The sequence below is a fragment of the Terrapene carolina genome, unplaced genomic scaffold, assembly GCF_002925995.2.
Source record: "Terrapene carolina triunguis isolate 2854851 unplaced genomic scaffold, T_m_triunguis-2.0 Scaffold17, whole genome shotgun sequence".
In the NCBI taxonomy this organism is placed as follows: domain Eukaryota; kingdom Metazoa; phylum Chordata; order Testudines; family Emydidae; genus Terrapene; species Terrapene triunguis.
The window spans coordinates 10,042,102-10,059,300 of NW_020664368.1; the positions used below are offsets into that span (position 1 = coordinate 10,042,102).

Below are 17,199 nucleotides of genomic sequence, written 5' to 3' on the forward strand. Positions count from 1 at the left end.
TGCTGTCCAGAGCGTCAACAGAGTGGTGCACTGTGGGATAGCTCCCGGAGCTATTAGCGTCGATTTCCATCCACACCTAGCCTAATTCGATATGGCCATGTCGAATTTAGCGCTACTCCTCTCGTTGGGGAGGATTACAGAAATCGATTTAAAGAGAGCTTTATGTCGAACTAAATAGCTTCGTGGTGTGGACGGGTGCAGGGTTAATTCGATATAACGGCGCTAAAGTCGACATAAAAGCCTAGTGTAGACCAGGCCTTAATGTGATTTAACTTTTGAAAATGAGAAGTCATTGCCAAATGACAGGTCTGTTTCCTGCAGACCACTTACATTCTGAGTGAGGATTAAAGAAGGTGAAAAATCTGTTATCTACCACTGAGTCCTTACAGTTCTGAAGTCTGGAGAATAACCATCTGGACCAACTTATATATATAAGTTATATACGTTTTCTAGTGTTATATAATTTATCTAGCTAAATAAAAACATAAAAGAAAACATCAAATTAAAATAAAATGGATTAATATCAAATCATCACATGAATCTAAAATAAACCAATCATTATTTACAAACTTTAATCTGGGAAGGAAGTGGATCTTGTTTGGTGCTCACCCAAGAATAATTAACATTACCAGTTTCAGTGCCAATTTATATTTTTATATTCAAACCAAGTGGCTGATGCCGGGAGGGTTAAATCACTGCAGAGGTGAAATTAATATTTAGACTATGACTTTGATGTCAGCTAAGGTAGTTTGTCTAAATTGCTAGTGATCGTTTAATAATAATTGATCTCCTGCTCCTTCCAAACATATCATTATAAAAGTTTTTCCAGAACAATCCAGGATGACACAGCTTGTTACACTAAACTGGCAAACATAAATTTAGGTGAAAATAACATTTTTTTCAAGATTTAAACACACATCTCCCAACTATAAAATATAAATGTGTGTGAGATTTCAGACAAATGAGGTTATTTAACCTTATGCTGTTTTATATTTTTGAAAAACCATCCTATAGGTGCTGTTTTCAAAACCACGCATGTGCAAGGTCACTGTCAGTCACTTGCTGAACTAAAAAAAATAATAAAACAAAATGCAAGAAGGTTCAGGTAGAGTAGAGGGGAGGGATAGCTCAGTGGTTTGAGCATTGGCCTGCTAAACCCAGGGTTGTGAGTTCAATCCTTGAGGGGGCCATTTAGGGATCTGCAGGTAGAGTAGTGGTTCCCAAACTGGGGTTTGTGAACCCCCCTGGGGGTTTGCAAAATGTTACAGGGGGTTCTCGGGGGGGGAAAAATCCCTAATGGCGGCCAGGGCTGTCCCTAGGGACCCCGGGAAGCATGGGGCCAGCAGCCTAGAGCCCCTGGACTTCCAAGAGCTAAGCAGATCAAAGCAAGCATATCTATCACACTGAGGAGATTGAAACTTCAAGACTCCTTATAAGAAATGGAAAGGGAGGTGGATATTTTTGGCTGTTTTTAAAATGAAATAGGCAGCTAGTATTGTTTTTAAAATTACTTTGAAGAACAAGTTTAAGCTTTGTTGTAACGTGCGTTGTTTGCCTGGACTGCTCAAGACCTGAATGCTTGTGTGGGAGGAACTCTTTGAGTTGGCTTCTTAAATCCCTTCATGCTTTTCACATCTGATACTCCTTGATGAAACATAGGAGCCTTGTCTTATAACAGGCTTATTCAAAGCGATACAAGCTACAAAAGTGAGATCTTGGATGAGTATTGCTGTTTTCATAATGTAATAAAAATACTATCATGATAAATAATAATTAATAAGAAATAGTGTGTAATAAGCATGTCACAAAAACAAATTTTATATTTCTGAGATCACTGCTTTTATAATTTATACTCAGGTAAAGGAGAAAATCCCTGGAAATATTTATTTTTAGGAGGGGGTTCATGATACTTGACATTTTAGTGAAAGGGGTTCACAGGTTGTTAAAGTTTGGGAACCACTGAGGTAGAGGAATCCCTCTACTAATAAAAATTGGAGAATCAAAAGGTTGATACTTATAGAAGATGGTTGTTACAACTCGTGTGGTTTCAGTCAGCTTCAGGAAACTGGTATATCCCCTTCCCCTCCATGACATTGGCAGTAAAACACATTTATATGATTTATAAAATACAGTTTAGCCAGTGTCAGAAGTACCAGTAGATCACAGAACATTCTTGTAAAAGAAGTTTGATTACTTTTTGCCATCTGGTGAAATGGGAGAGACACCCCCCCCCAAGCACCCCACCCCAATATCCCCCCACCCAAAACAAAATATTGTTTCAAGTACATTGAGCATGAATTTCGCTTTAATTTCAATACTTTATGGCTGTTATTCCTAATTATATTATTACAGTTAAGGAGCTTGGGGAAATGAATACAGTAAAAACCCTAACATAACAAATTTTGACTTAAATATCTATAAAATATTTTTAAATTTAATTTTAAGAATTTTAGTACAAGTTCAACTTTAAAACTTATCTGCCTTATGTGCATATTAAAATTAGGAAAGGCTCATGTACAACAAAATGTATGGAAGTTCAAAAGCAAATATATTTTCTCATGTACATTGTATATGACTATTTTTACACTGCAGAAAAAGGGCAGAAAGTGGGTTGAACTTTTTTTAATAGATATTTAGAGTAAAACCAGTGAGCAGCTTCCATTCGATAAAGTGTAAATAGTTTCAGTATTACATACCTGTAAAAGTAAAAGCATAAAACATTGGATTAATTTATTTTAACTGCTAAAAATCAATAATTGTCGGTTCTGAATTGGGATGATAGCCCATATAAGATAATAGCCCACTGATACCAGGGCAAATAAATATCCAATAGTAGCAATTCCATTCTACATTTCTGGATGAATAAGGTTTATATGAATATATGACAGACCGTTTTCAAAATTTGTAAGAAGGCATTAATAAAATAAGGAAGTGCTTGGTCTTCAACAGAGAAATTTACATTATCCATAACTTTTTTTTTAAAGGCAACACTTATTTCAAACATTGAAATATAGAAAAAATGTAGAGCTTGTCTACACTGGGACTTAGTGCATGGAAAGCTAGGGTGTGAATGTACACCTCACTAGCTTGCTGCATACTAAGTCACTCTGTGGACCTTGCTACCACATGCAAAAAGTGTCAAAAAGCAGTATGTCCAAGTGCATGACAGAATTTTTAGTGCACTGTAGCAGAGTCCCATACAGTGACTTAGTGCGTGGCAGGCTAGTATGCCGTTCATTCACCCTGGCTTGCTCCACACTAAGTCCCTGTGTAGATAAACTCTTAGGCCTGGTCTACACTACGACTTTAATTCGGATTTAGCTGCATTAATCCGAATTAACCCTTCACCCGTCCACACTACAGAGCCAGTTAATTCGAATTAAAGGGCACTTAAAATCGATTTCTGTACTCCACCTCGACGAGCGGAGTAGCGCCTAAATCGATTTTGTTAATTCGAATTAGGGTTAGTGTGGCCGCACACCACCGAATTACTGTGGTTAAAGTAATGGGGTAGTGTGGCCGCACACCACCGAATTAATGTGGTTAAAAACCGAATTAATGTGCTTAGTGTGGCCGCGCACAATCGAATTTATACAACCTGTTTCCCAAATTCGAATTATCTAAATTCGGATTAATCCTGTAGTGTAGACATACCCTTAGATGCCAGTCTAGACTGCACTCTTGTTTTTCCTTGTAACATGTAGCCGCAGTAACAAGTCATACAAGAAGCTTAGTAAGATTTGGATTAATTTCCACTAATTTTGCATTGTGCAGATTTTAGACATGGAGTACCATCCTGTTATCCAAACCCAGAGTAACTCAAATGCTTATTTAAATTGTGTTTATATCCCCTGTTGCGAGTGCTTGTGGTCCAATTGCTTCCTTGATCATATGAATGCTTTTTCTCTAATTTTTGATGTCCCTATCACATGTCTGCTGAATGGGATAATATTGATTAGCTACTTGGCTCAATCCCAAAATAAACAGTCATTTAAACTCAACAGTATTTAATTCCTTAATGTAAATGTGATGTAAACTCTGTCTGGATATAATTGTGAAAATCATCCACAAATTTTGAGTGATTTGAAAGACATACAACTGGAAATTGGTCTTTTAAAAAGTGTGACGAGAGGAAGAAAGAAACATATGTTAAATGTCTAAATGACTTCTATTAATGTGTTTAATGATTAGTGTTACCTAATACTTGAGAAAAAATATGCAACTTAAACATTTTAACAATTTTTGAAAAGCAGTCTAGAATAATGAGTTCATAAGAATGAATATGCCTTTAAAATAACTATCTTCATAACTCGGTGTGTACTAATTATTCTTCTAGAATAAAGAACTTCTTTTCTTATCAAATGTATACTTATTGGTATATGTAACACATAATGTGCAAGCTAAAAGTATTGTGTGTAATATTGGAAAATGTAGCCTGTTTCTGCTACTGTATTTAACAAAGCATATTTGGGATAATATATTTAAATTGAAATTTTGTTATCCTCTATTTTGATTTCAGACAGATTTAAGAACTATTGGCAAGAAATTCCTCCCCAGTGACATCAATGGTGGAAAGGTGGAAAAGGTACCCAAGAATATGAGTTACTAATTTATCTTCCTCCATCCATTTTGACTTCTTGATAATAGCTATATGTTTCGTCCTATTTGCGTATTCTGGCTCACGTTACTTCATAAATATCTAAATACTGTATCTGCATAGTATGTATGGGTTTTTTTTTTTTAGTGAATACATATATTTAATTCGCAAGTTTTTGACATTTTGGAAAGTGTAAGCCACTTCTGTCTGTGTTTGAGCACAGGCTTCTCTACACCTTTCCCCCGTTCCACCTAATCAGCAGGGTCCTCGAGAAGATAAAGTCGGACACCGCACAGGTCCTCCTGCTTGCCCCGGCGTGGCCCAGGCAGCACTGGTACCGGACCTTCACGGGACTGGCGGTAGCTCCGCCGTGGCCATTGCCACTCCGCCCGGACCTGCTCTCTCAGGACCAGGGCCGCCTCCTCCATCCCAACCTAGCGGCTCTTCACCTCATGGCGTGGCTGATCAGTGGTTAGGTGGAGAGGAAAGGATGTGCTTGGACCAGGTTCAGCGTGTCCTCCTCAAAAGTAGACAGCCCTCCGCGCTTATTTGGCGAAGTGCTCCTGGTTTTGTAGGTAGGCGGCGGACCAGGGCGTCTCCCCGGTGACGGCCCCGATTCAGCTTATCCTTGATTAACTCCTCCACCTGAGGACCCAGGGCCTGGCGCCCTCATTGGTCAGGGTGGACCTGGCAACCATATCGGCCTTCCATCCGCCCGTGCAAGGGCACACGGTCTTTTCCCATGCTATGACTGGCCGGTTCCTTAAGGGTTTGGACCATCTTTTTCCGTATTCTAGACCCCAGTCCCACAGTGGGACCTAAACCTGGTGTTGGATCGTCTCATGGGGCCCCCATTTGAATCGCTGGCGACGTGCTCCTGCTCTCACCTCTCGTGGAAGATGGCCTTTCTGGTTGCAATCACGTCGGCCAGGTGAGTCTCGGAGCTCAGGGCCCTGACCTCCGAGCCGCCGTACACGGTCTTTCATAAGGACAAGGTTCAGCCCCGCCCACACCCCGTGTTCCTCCCGAAGGTGGTCTCCGCCTACCACATGGTTCAGGACATTTTTCTACCGGTCCTCTGCCCCAAGCCCCATGTGTCCAGTGAGGAGCGCTGTCTCCATACGCTCGATGTGTGGCAGACTCTGGCTTTCTACCTCGAGCGGACTAAGCCGTTCAGAAAGTCCTCGCAACTGTTTGTCGCCTCGGCTGAGCGTGCGGGGGCCAGCTGATTTCCACCTAGCGACTTTCCAATTGGATCACTCCGTGCATCCGTTCCTGTTATGAGCTGGCGGGTGTCCCCCCGCCACCCATTGTGAGGGCGCACTCGACTCGGGTGCAGGCCTCGTCGACTGCCTTCGAGGCCCACGTCCCCATCCAGGACATTTGTAGGGCCGCCACGTGGTCTTTGGTTCACACGTTCACCTCGCATTATGCGATCGTCTCCCAGACCATGGAAGACGCTGGGTTCGGCAGGGCTGTCCTCCATCCTGGGAACTTGTGAACTCCTACCAACCTCCAACAGATATAGCTTGGAATCACCTATTGTGGAATACACATGAGCAATCACTCAAAGAAGAAAAGACAATTACCTTTTCCATAACTGGTGTTCTTCGAGATGTGTTGCTCATGTCTATTCCACATCCCACCCTTGTTCCTCTCTGTCGGAGTTGTCTGGCAAGAAGGAACTGAGGGAGGGGGAGCGCGTAGCTCCCCTTATATGGTGCCAGGCAGGTGCCACTCCAGGGGGTGCAGGGGGCGCTCCCTCCTATGGGTACTGCTAGGGGAAAAACGTCTGGCACCGGTGCACGTGGCGAGCACGCACACCTATTGTGGAATAGACATGAGCAACACATCTTGAAGAACACCAGTTATGGATAAGGTAACTGTCTTTTTCAGTTCTTATTTAACCCATCAAAACTATTTTTTTGTAAATATTTCTAGCAATTTTCAAGTTGGTGTTTTATCATGTGTAGCTGGTAGATGGATTTTTAGCCATTGAAACTTCTAAATAGTATGTTGTTTAAGTTTGAGGTTTCCATTTCAGATCATACGAGTGATCTCTTCTCATTTTGTTTTTCATTAGAATTTTTTTTGTTTATCTATTTCCATATCTGCTTTCTGAAGTTTTTTTTTTTGTTTTTTTTGAAAAATTATATCCAGTTGATGAGTTGATAGCTTTTGTCATACTGAGAAATTAGCGTGAAAAGGAATAAAATACTTCAGGCTTCCTCTACCTCAACATAGTTGCACCCCAGATCAGTGTTGAAGTATCGCTGGGTTTTTGGTTTTTGTCTCATGTAATATCCATCAGACCCTGGCAAACACACAGCTTTGAGAACTGATTTAATTTCTAAAATGATTTAAGTGTTATAATTTTCTGACCTCTTATTACACTCTTATGTATTACTTGAAGGGTAGCTGTTAGTTTTCACTGATCACTCAGAGTAGACCAGTTAATTGTACTTGTCATCTACTTCAGGGCTTTGCCCTCAAAGAAAATGCTTGCTGAAATATTTGTTACCATGACCTCATTAGTTCAAAATGTGAAAGCCATTCTCTCTAAGAAATATATTTGCATACTGAAAACTTAGTTATTAATCTAGTTGTCCTGGTCACCACTCAATACTATTTTTACTGCCATCTCAGAACAGATTAGAGAATGCAACTCTGTCATGCATTTTCCCAAGACTGTGTTTCACAAAGGGCTCTGCCTTTGGATGCCATGGTGATAGGTGCGTTAGAAGTAACAGAGATAGTAATGGCCAGCTGTTACAGGAAGAAATTACCAAGAAATACAACTATACTTCGTAGGATTGCATGCAGAAAAACAGTGAACTGTGCTTTAAAGCTTCTGCTTGGGGAGGTGAAAAAAGAGTTCAGCACCCTTAGTTTAAATTTCAAAGCTCTCTTATAAATCTATTGTTATCCCTCAGGCATAATCTAATGTATATTGCTACATTATGTGCATTTGAGGGATGTGATTCACACTTTGAGGCATTTATTGCCCTGTATGCAAAACTTAGTACATAATGATATTGATATATATCCAATAGGGTTTGTATGGCAGATAATTTGTCTAATGTACGTTGAATATTCACAGAGCATTTAAGAGCATTAAAGAATTCTTTTAATTATTTTTATCAACCTATTATTTGGCTTTCATTTTCTCTCTCCTGTTCTTTTTGCCTTTTTTGGTTTGTTTATTCATCTTTTCCTGTTAATATGTTCCTCTGTCATGCTATGCTGAGTTGATTGGATCGGAGAGGAGCACATAAGAGGAAGAGTGTAGTAAATCTCACTTCACTGCTTGCAAACTGAGCATAGAAATCTGGGGGCAATATAAGAGGTTAATCTAAAAATCAGATCATGTTGGGGTAATGTGACCTTTGAGTCCAGAACTGACGTATTCCGAGTTGTCACTGAGGCCATATATACATTAACACTTATGTCAGCAAAACATATGTCACTCAGGGGTGTGAAAAAAACAGCCCCCTGAGCCACATAAGTTTAGCGGCATAAGTGGTAGAGTGTGCAGCGCTATGTTGGTGGGAGAGTTTCTCCCGCCGACATAGCTACTGCTGCTTGTTGGAGGTGGCTTAATTATGTCGACAGAAGAACTCTCTCCTGTCAGCATAGAACGGCTACACAAGAGATCTTAAAGCGGTGCATCTGCATCGGTACAGCTGTGCCACTGTAAGCTCTCTAGGGTAGACATAGCCTGAGCATCAGGAAACTCAGGAATGTCAATTTCTAGAGGTATATCTTTGTTAGTTGAGTCTTAAATTGAATATTAAAATTATCTAGTGAGAATTATCTTTTGGATTCTAAATATCAGCTTGACTATTTTAGATTTTTCTTACCTACCTCTGTTGAAAGAATTAAAAAGAAAAAATACCATAATGCCTGGAAATGTACTGTGTTTTTGTTCTGTTGCTGAAGACAGAGCCCCCAGTAGAGGGAGCACAAATCAACTAACCCAGTGGTTCTTAAACTGTGGGTCGTGACCCCAAAGTGGATCGTGATCCAGTTTTAATGGGGTCACCAAAACTGGTGTTAGACTTGCTGGGGCTGAAGCCCGAGCCCAACCGCCCAGGGCCAAAGCTGAAGCCCAAGGGTTTCAGCTGTGGGTGGTGGGGCTCAGGTTACAGGCTCCCCACCTGGGGCTGAAGCTCTTGGGGTTCAGCTTTGGCCCCTTCACCTGAGGCAGTGGGCTCAGGCTTTGGGGCCCCTCAGCCCTGGGCGGCAGGAGTCGGGCTTTGGTCTCCTCCCCCCAGGGTGGCAGGGCTTGGGCAGGCTCAGGCTTTGGTCCTCCTTCCTGGGGTCATTTAGTAATTTTTATCGAAGGGGGTCGTGGTGCAATGAAGTTTGAGACCCCCTGACCTTCCACAAAGTGGAAGACACTTCAACGTAATTGGGTTCTGAGAATTATCTCACTGTGAGCTACAGTTGCCAGCACTGTATTTCAGAAATACTGGACAGACCTCAGATGTTCCCAGTCTTGACTTGAGCCTCTGAGGTTGAGTCCCTTCTCCCCTGCTCTTTCTAGAAGTTCTCTGTCTTCAGTTCTGGGTGCTGCACAGAACCCAGGGCTTCAGGTGCTGGGCAGCCGCTGTGGCTTCTGTTCAGATTCTGCACAGGTGCCTGGAGTTGTCAGAGGCTGAAGTTGGTAGTGTTTGCCTGCTGCAGTGCTGTGCACCTCTGGGAGGCTTGGCTGTAACTACCCGGGGACACCATTCCAAATTTCAGTGGGAGGGGCAACTTTCAGCAGGGTGACAGGGCCAAATTTGAGTCACATTGCAAAAATGTGCATCTGGCAAGTTGCCAACCAGCAGCACTTGGCAAAGTGGAGTACTGTTCTGTCCTGGAATCCAGGTGCAAGAGCATGCTCTGAACCGCTCTGGGAGCACTACACCCTAGTTGAAATACAGGATAAAAGGTGTCCTATACTGAGTAAGTAAGAGAGAGGCCACTTTTTATTTAAATAAGGTATGTCCCCTAAAATATAGGATTGTTGGAATAAACCAAAAGAGCCATGCCCTGGCCTAAGCAGTAACTAGGGAAGCCCCTCTCATTATTAAGCTCCCCCTACAACACACCCTGATCCTGTCTGCTAACAGTGGAGGAGTACTTGTGGCACCTTAGAGATTAACAAATTTATTTGAGCATAAGCTTTCGTGGGCTACAGCCCACTTCATCAGATGCATAGAATGGAACATATAGTGAGAAGATATATATACATACAGAGAACATGAAAAGGTGGAAGTTGCCATACCAACTCTAAGAGGCTAATTAATTAAGATGAGCTATTAATTAAGAACTCTATAACCATTCCATAACTTCTCTCCTAAAAAGACAAAGTCAAAGTACACAGAAGGTTATAGATAAACTATATGATCTTGAACAAACCTTATTCCTAGAATGTTGACTTCCTCATCAGCAGAATCAATTGTTAAAAGCAAATCCATATGTTTCTGTGGAAAGAACATTGTGGCCCAATTATATGACCACTGAGGGAGACCAAAAAAGTATTACTCTCCCTTGTGAAATTGCTTCTGCAGATGTGCAGTGTAGGAGTTGCATGCTGTGCTTTGCAATCCTGGAATGGGCAACCGGGAGTGGATCACTTGATGATTACCTGTTCTGTTCATTCCCTCTGGGGCACCTGGCATTGGTGAAGACAGGATACTGGGCTAGATGGACCTCTGGTCTGACCCAGTATGGCCGTTCTTATGTTCTTAATCATTCAAAACAGTTTAACGGTTGGGGAACCCATGCACATTGACTGTAGAACCAAATGTTACAAACCACATTTATTGAAGGTCCCATCCACCTAACATCAGTTGTTCTCTTTCCATGAGTGTAAATGGTATTTGAGCCATCTTCTTTGTTTTGGTAGTTTTAAATATTTAGCTTTAGTGTTTAATATCATTTTTAAAAAGTAGGCTGTTTTATCTAAGGTTTTAGAGTAGCTGGATTCATGGCAAATAAAGAGAAGTAATCAGATGGTAACTGCTTTATTTCATGTGGTAATATATACAGCCTAGCATGCTTGCATATAATTCTTAGGAAAAAAAGATTTAGTTGGGACCAAAACCACTCCTGCTGATTGGTCTCCTTCCTGCTCAAGGGTATAACATGAGAGATAAAGGAGAGGGAAGATGTCAGAGAGAGGGAGGGAGGTGTTCCTTACACAGACGGAACATCACTAACACGTGGGACTCAAACTCTGATATGTTGGATAAGAGGAGAAACGTCTGAAAAACAGGCACATACCGTTAAAGATGTGACCATTAGAATTTCTTTAGGTTTAGAGATTTGGACTTCCTTAGGTGAGGCTAGGGAGTCTGAAATCTGTGGAGTTTTTTTGTGCAGCTTTCATTATGATCAACTCTTTTCAATTTTTGTAGCAAACTTTATTTTATTTAAATCATGTTAGAGCTGGGATTTATTTTCCTGGTAGTTCCCTATAGTCTGTTCCAAAGAGAGGTAAATGATCTTCTGAGATAATGAATGCTGAGGAGAACTTTTTGTCTGGATATTGCTTTGTTTCTGAGTCAGAGGCCCAGATCAACAGGTACCGTTATCAATAAGTTTATTTTCTAAAATGAACAATATTTGAGTAATTAAAATCACCTGATATGCAGCAGATCTGACAACCTCTTCAATCTTTTTAGTATTTATTACTTCTGTGGGATATACCATAAATTATTCAAACACTGCAAAAGCACATGAGATCATGTAAAAATGGGACATTATATAAGTAAGCCTGGTTGTTGTGATTCAACAATACTTGCTGCTTGGGATTCTCTCCAAGCCATAACCAGTCATTTGTGACTGAGAGGAACTTGAGAAAAAAAATCAGAAAGTACATTTCAAGTTATTTATGGGAGGAGTGCCACTTTTACTTTCTTCTTCTTTGAATTTAACACATGATTAAAAGTTTCTAGATTATTTTGGAAAGTATTTTCAGATCAGCTGTAACTGTCTGCATATTGAATACATGCATTTCTAATTAATCTAATCTTCCTTGGGAAATGACTTTTTTTTTGTAAAATAACTAATGTGAGTGCCGAGACACAGAGATTTGCAGATTTAAGTCTTAAGAATTACTCACAGTTAAGATACCTTGAAAGACAGCACAGAGTCCATATAAAATATTTTGTGACAGACAAGAGATGTGAAGTGTGACACAGGTATTCAGATATCATCACTGGCACACAGGTTCATTGTATTTGCGTGTATTAACACACACATTTTATTCTCTATATATGTTTTGCATGGTTTTTAAAATCTGCATTACCAACATCAACCACCAGATGGCTACATTAGCTTAAAATTAAAATCCCCCCCCCCCCCTTCGCCAAATGCATATATACAATGAATAACCAAGAAGCATCTTAAATTAAATACAAATAAGACTTGTAAAATGCTTATTATTGTTGGCAGGTTTAAAGTATTTCTTTAGTTTTCTGTTACAAGTTAAACATTCACCTCAGAAAAAGTGCTAAAAAGGAACTTCATTTCTGATAATTGATTGGAAAGGTGCTTTTGGAAGTAATCAAACCTAACTGGAGTTATGAGTTACCCTGTAATTACTATGCATTCTCTTTAAAGTTACATAGTAGGTTTCCTACTATTTCTGTAGTAATTTAAGTCACATCAGCAGCATACATGATTGTATACTTTTGTTCCTTCCTCAGCTTTCACTGGCCATTTTTTTTCTTGATTGTCATATACATTAGTTGGTGAAATCAATCAAGTAATACAGGATGGTCTAACTTTTTCATAATGTGAGCCACATGTTAGTAAGATCACATTGTGGAACTCTTCCTTTCTCATTCGCTATCCCACTTTTGACTATGTAGCATCTGTGACAACTACAGTAATTGCTTACATAAGAATATATTGTTAGGTAAGTAGTTATTTTCATCTTGAATGCACTTGCACTCAACTGACATAGCTCTCATCAACGTGTATAATGACTTCTTAGCCAAATGTCAAAACCAGTACTCCATCCTCATTTTCTTTTATCTGGTAGCCACCGTAGACACAGTGGTCCATGCTCCTCCTCTTGAAATTTTATACTCTGTTGACTTCTTTTCTTGGTTTTCCTTGTACCTCTCTAGTCACCTCTCCAGTGTTGGATCCTCCTCATCCACCCTCTAGCTTTCTGTGGCTGTTCCACAGGACTCTGTCCTTGGCCTTCTTCTTGTCTTCCTCTACACCTTATCTCTGAGTAAGCTCATTGCAAACACAGATTCAACTACCATCTGTATGCTGACGACTCATGGATGTACCTCTCTGTTCCAGATGGGACTCTTTCTGTCCAAACTAATATCTCTGCCTGTCTCTCTAATATCTCATAGAAGTCTAGCTGATGTCTCGAGCTCAGCATGGCTAAAAGAGCTCTCTTAATGCACTGTCCCCACCCCACAGCCATCTGTGCTATCTTCTTTCTCTGTCTCTGTGGACAAGACAATCATCATGCCTTTCATTCAGGCCTGTAACCTGGATGTTATCTTCAACTTGGACTTCCTTCTGTGTCTTCACATCCAGGATGTGTTTAAAACTTGCTGATTCTTTCTATATAACATCTCTAAGATATGTCCTTTTCTATAGATCCACTCACACAGCGAAAACTCTTGTCCAAGATCTCATCATCTCATGTCATGATTACTGCAACATCCTTTTCTCTGGCCTTGACAAAAGCAGTCTTACCCTATTCATATCTATTCAGAATGTTGCTGCAGAGATGATTTTCCTAGTCTGTGGTTTTGATCCTGTCACCTCTCTCTTTGTTTCCCTCCATTAGCTCCCTCTTTTTTCTATTGTATCAAACATAAGCTTTATGTCTTCGCTTTCAAGGCCCTTCATGGCCTATCCTCATTCTATCAATCACCTTTCATTCAGCATCAAAAGGTTGGATTTTTCTCTGGGCATGGTTACACTGGAAACTTCAAAGCGCTGTCGCGGGAATGCTCCTGCTGCAGCGCTTTGAAGTGCCAGTGTGGTCATGCGCGAGCGCTGAGAGAGAGGTCTCCCAGAGCTCCTGGTAATCCGCCTCCAAGAGGGGATTAGCTCCGAGTGCTGGGAACACCGCTCCCAGTGCTTGGAGCCTGTTTACACTAGCGCTTTAAAGTGCTCAGACTTGCTGTGCTCAGGAGGGTGATTTTTCACCCCCCTGAGCCAGGAAGTTATAGCGCTATAAAATGTAAGTGTAGACAAGCCCTCTGATCGGCCCATGACATCAGCTTTGAGCGCTCACTGTTATATATTCAAACAAACCTTTCCATGCTTCTCTATGTTGGCCTTCATGCTTGGGAGATGCTCCCTCTAAACTTCCACAAAGCCACTTGATTACTCTTCAAATCCCTCCTTAAAAGTTTGTCCTTTGCCATGATATCTACAAAAAAATTTGACAATTGTACAGCGCGTAGCTCAGTGGGTTCCTGGTCTATGTCTAGGACTCGTAGGTGCTATCATACTACAACTAATTAATACCTTAAGTGTGGTGTTCATTTTAGGGAAAAAATCAGTCTCCTTTTGCTTTTCATTTAATCTCTATACTGATTTATTCTGTTCTTCTCTCCTCAGCCTGTGTTGCCTACTCCTTGGCTCCCCTGCATATTTATCACCTGGCAATGATTTCTAACTCCACACCCAAGGGGATGGGAGGGTTGATAGTTGCCTGTAGTTTCAGTCCTGCTGCTGCCTCCATTCCCTTGGACAGCTCCTGCTTCCACTTCCTCTTCTATGCATCATTAGTCTCTAATGAAGCTGTTTTTGCTTGGAAGTCTTTAAGAAAACCCCACATGACATTGGATACAAGAAGAAGCCAAACCAATTTGATATGTCAACTCTGTGGTCCACCAGAAAGTACTCTGCAGACCAGTTTGGGAACAGATGAAATAATGCATTTCAGGCATTTAGGAATGAAGTACAACAGCAGTTTTGGAAACAGTTGTGCATATTCCTTTTTCCAGTCATACGTCCCATAACATAACCTGAATTATAAAAGATAGGTATTGGTAATAGTTTATAAGAAAATCCTTTCATAACATAGGGCCCACAGGCATCAACTTGTGAAATAAAATAGTTAAAATATACTCTTCTGTCTAGATTACTTATTTGCTACATTTTTTATACACTTTGTATCTTCCCTACCTGGCTAGAATTGTAGAATCTATTACTTGTATTCAGAAGGAGAGCACTAATGGCCTTCTGTCTGCTGATGATCAATATACATTGTAATATGGACAGCCTTATGTGCCTGAGAGAAAGATGTCAAGCACCTGCCTCCAAAACCAGTTCTTGACTGATGTAATGGGAGTACCAGTGTTTTATCTAGAGCAGAGGTTCCCAAAGTGGGTGATACCGCCCCCTGGGGGGTGCTGGAACGATCCAAGGGGGCAGTAGTAGCCTCGGGTGCAATTGGGGGGCGTTGAATAAAAATAAGGGGGCGGTGGAAGCATAAAGAAAGAAGAGAATATAAGAAAATTTTGAAAAACCGTTCGTACATGTTTCATCTGTTGTGTAACATAGAGTTAAAGTTGTAGTGATTACTTTATTTTCCAAATCAATTCACAAATTATAACCGATCAGGTGTCCAGTCCGCCAACAGCTCTTAACAAGCAAGTGTTGGCAGGCGAGCGTGTCGCACATTGTCGGGAAGTCCAGCATGCATCGGCAGGAATATGTGCTGTAATGACTTGTTTACAATATGATACTATAAATAGGCGACATGTATGAAATCTGATTTAGATTGTTTCTGAATTGTGTAAAAAGCAGTTAACAATAGTGCAATAAGTATTTAAAATTTTTTATTCATATTCGATACCTTCGATCTTTACGGATTACAGATCACATACAAAGCAAATTGTATTATTGTTGTTTCAATAAAACAGCAATTTACACGTGAGTATTTTTATACATTTTCTTACATATCTACCGTACGTTTGTGTCTCTAGTGCTTACTCATAATAAAATCGTAGCAGGCTTGTGTCGGTACAGTACTATTTGAAGTGTACAGTCAATATATTTGTCATATTTTTTATTACAATATTAACAAAAACGGGAATGAAATCATAAAAAAACTGTTAACTATTAACATTTATTTATATCTATCGAATCATCTGTGTTAATTGGTAAATAAGGCGTGTGTTAATAAGGAACAATTATTTAAATAAGGGCAAACTAAATTAAAACTATTAACTGATTTTTAATTGCATATTGATTATTTTTTAAATTAATTATTTCTTGATAAATTTAGTTTGATAGTTGACAATTTAATATCAAATACATATATCTAATGCTGAGCAAAGAACAAAACCCAGTTTATTAGTTTCATTAGTATTTTAGTTTGGTGGTCTTTTGCCGTCTTACGCAAAAACCACTGTATACCTGATGTTGTGGGCGATATTCTAATAACACATCTTTCTTTACTATATTGTAGGACGTAGGTAGAAATATAGATACATAAAAGAACGCAAATTTGTCACTGCATCTTTCTGTTTGTTCGCTTAAAGAAGGTAGATTTCCAGGGCGGCGCTGAGTAATTTTTTTTCTGAAAAGGGGGCGGTAGGCCAAATAAGTTTGGGAACCTCTGAGCTAGAGCCATACTCCCTGGTCCAAAATAGTTCTAATTTATTAATCTTCTGGGCATGCTGGTCTTGCCTGTTTGTTTGCTGTAGGTGTGAGGGAGATTCTGCTGGAAAATCATAAATATCTACAGTATGTGTTCATTTGCTTATATATGCTAATTCAGTGAAGAAGGTCAGTGCATTTGTCTATTTATATAATTGAATTTTTAAACTTAAGGAATACTCTGAGCAAAGGATAAGCACTCCTTAATATCGAACGATTGTATAAATCAAAACAAAAGTAGATTGAGCAATACTTAGCTTAATTTTACAATTCTGAGCTATTGTATGATAATATTTTAATTTATTTAAATAGTACATTTGGGGTCGAAAGGGATAATTTTAAATTGTTGGATACCAAGTCATTTTATTTTAAAAATGACTAAAAAGATTTAGTTTAGAGAAACAAGAAATGGTAGGTCAGCTCTTATGAATTGTTTCTCTTGCTGCCAGTTCAGGGGTGTGACTCCCACTGCTTTAATCCCAGGTATTCTTTTATATATCTTTGAGGATGCCACAATTAAAGCCAAACAAAATAATAAATTATTAACTAGGGCTATTTTATTATTAAAGTGAGGAGAAGAAAACATGAAACAAAACTGATAGAACCCAAATGATAAACTGGTTAATTCTGTTAAAATCTCTTCTGTATGCCACTCAGAGAGCATTTAGCAGAGATTACATCTTGGAGAGTGAACCGCTTCTGGGGATGTTCTTCATTTGATAAGTTGAGACCTAAGTATATATTGTCCCAAATTTACTAAGGACAGCTTAGTATCTCATAGGTATAATTGAGCAAAAGAATTTGGTTAAGGGCAGGAGGATCCTGTTGACTATTAATAATAACCAGACAGTTTAGAACAGGGCAAAATAAGCAATCTTATGAAATCAAAGAAGATATTTAAATCAGTTACTTAGAAGAAGCCATTTAAAGAGCTGTCTTGAAACAGCTAATTACAAATA

General features: G+C 39.8%; 1 protein-coding gene across 2 annotated transcripts in view; it reads left to right on the plus strand.

Moving 5' to 3' along the window:
- LOC112104824 (tudor domain-containing protein 3) overlaps positions 1–17,199 on the plus strand; it is a 265,871-nt gene that overhangs the window by 87,227 nt on the left and 161,445 nt on the right. For both annotated transcript variants that reach the window (XM_024197380.3, XM_024197381.3), the window contains exon 3: positions 4,520–4,585. In XM_024197380.3, the coding sequence (XP_024053148.2) occupies positions 4,520–4,585 (66 nt within the window). The remainder of the gene's footprint in view (positions 1–4,519; positions 4,586–17,199) is intronic.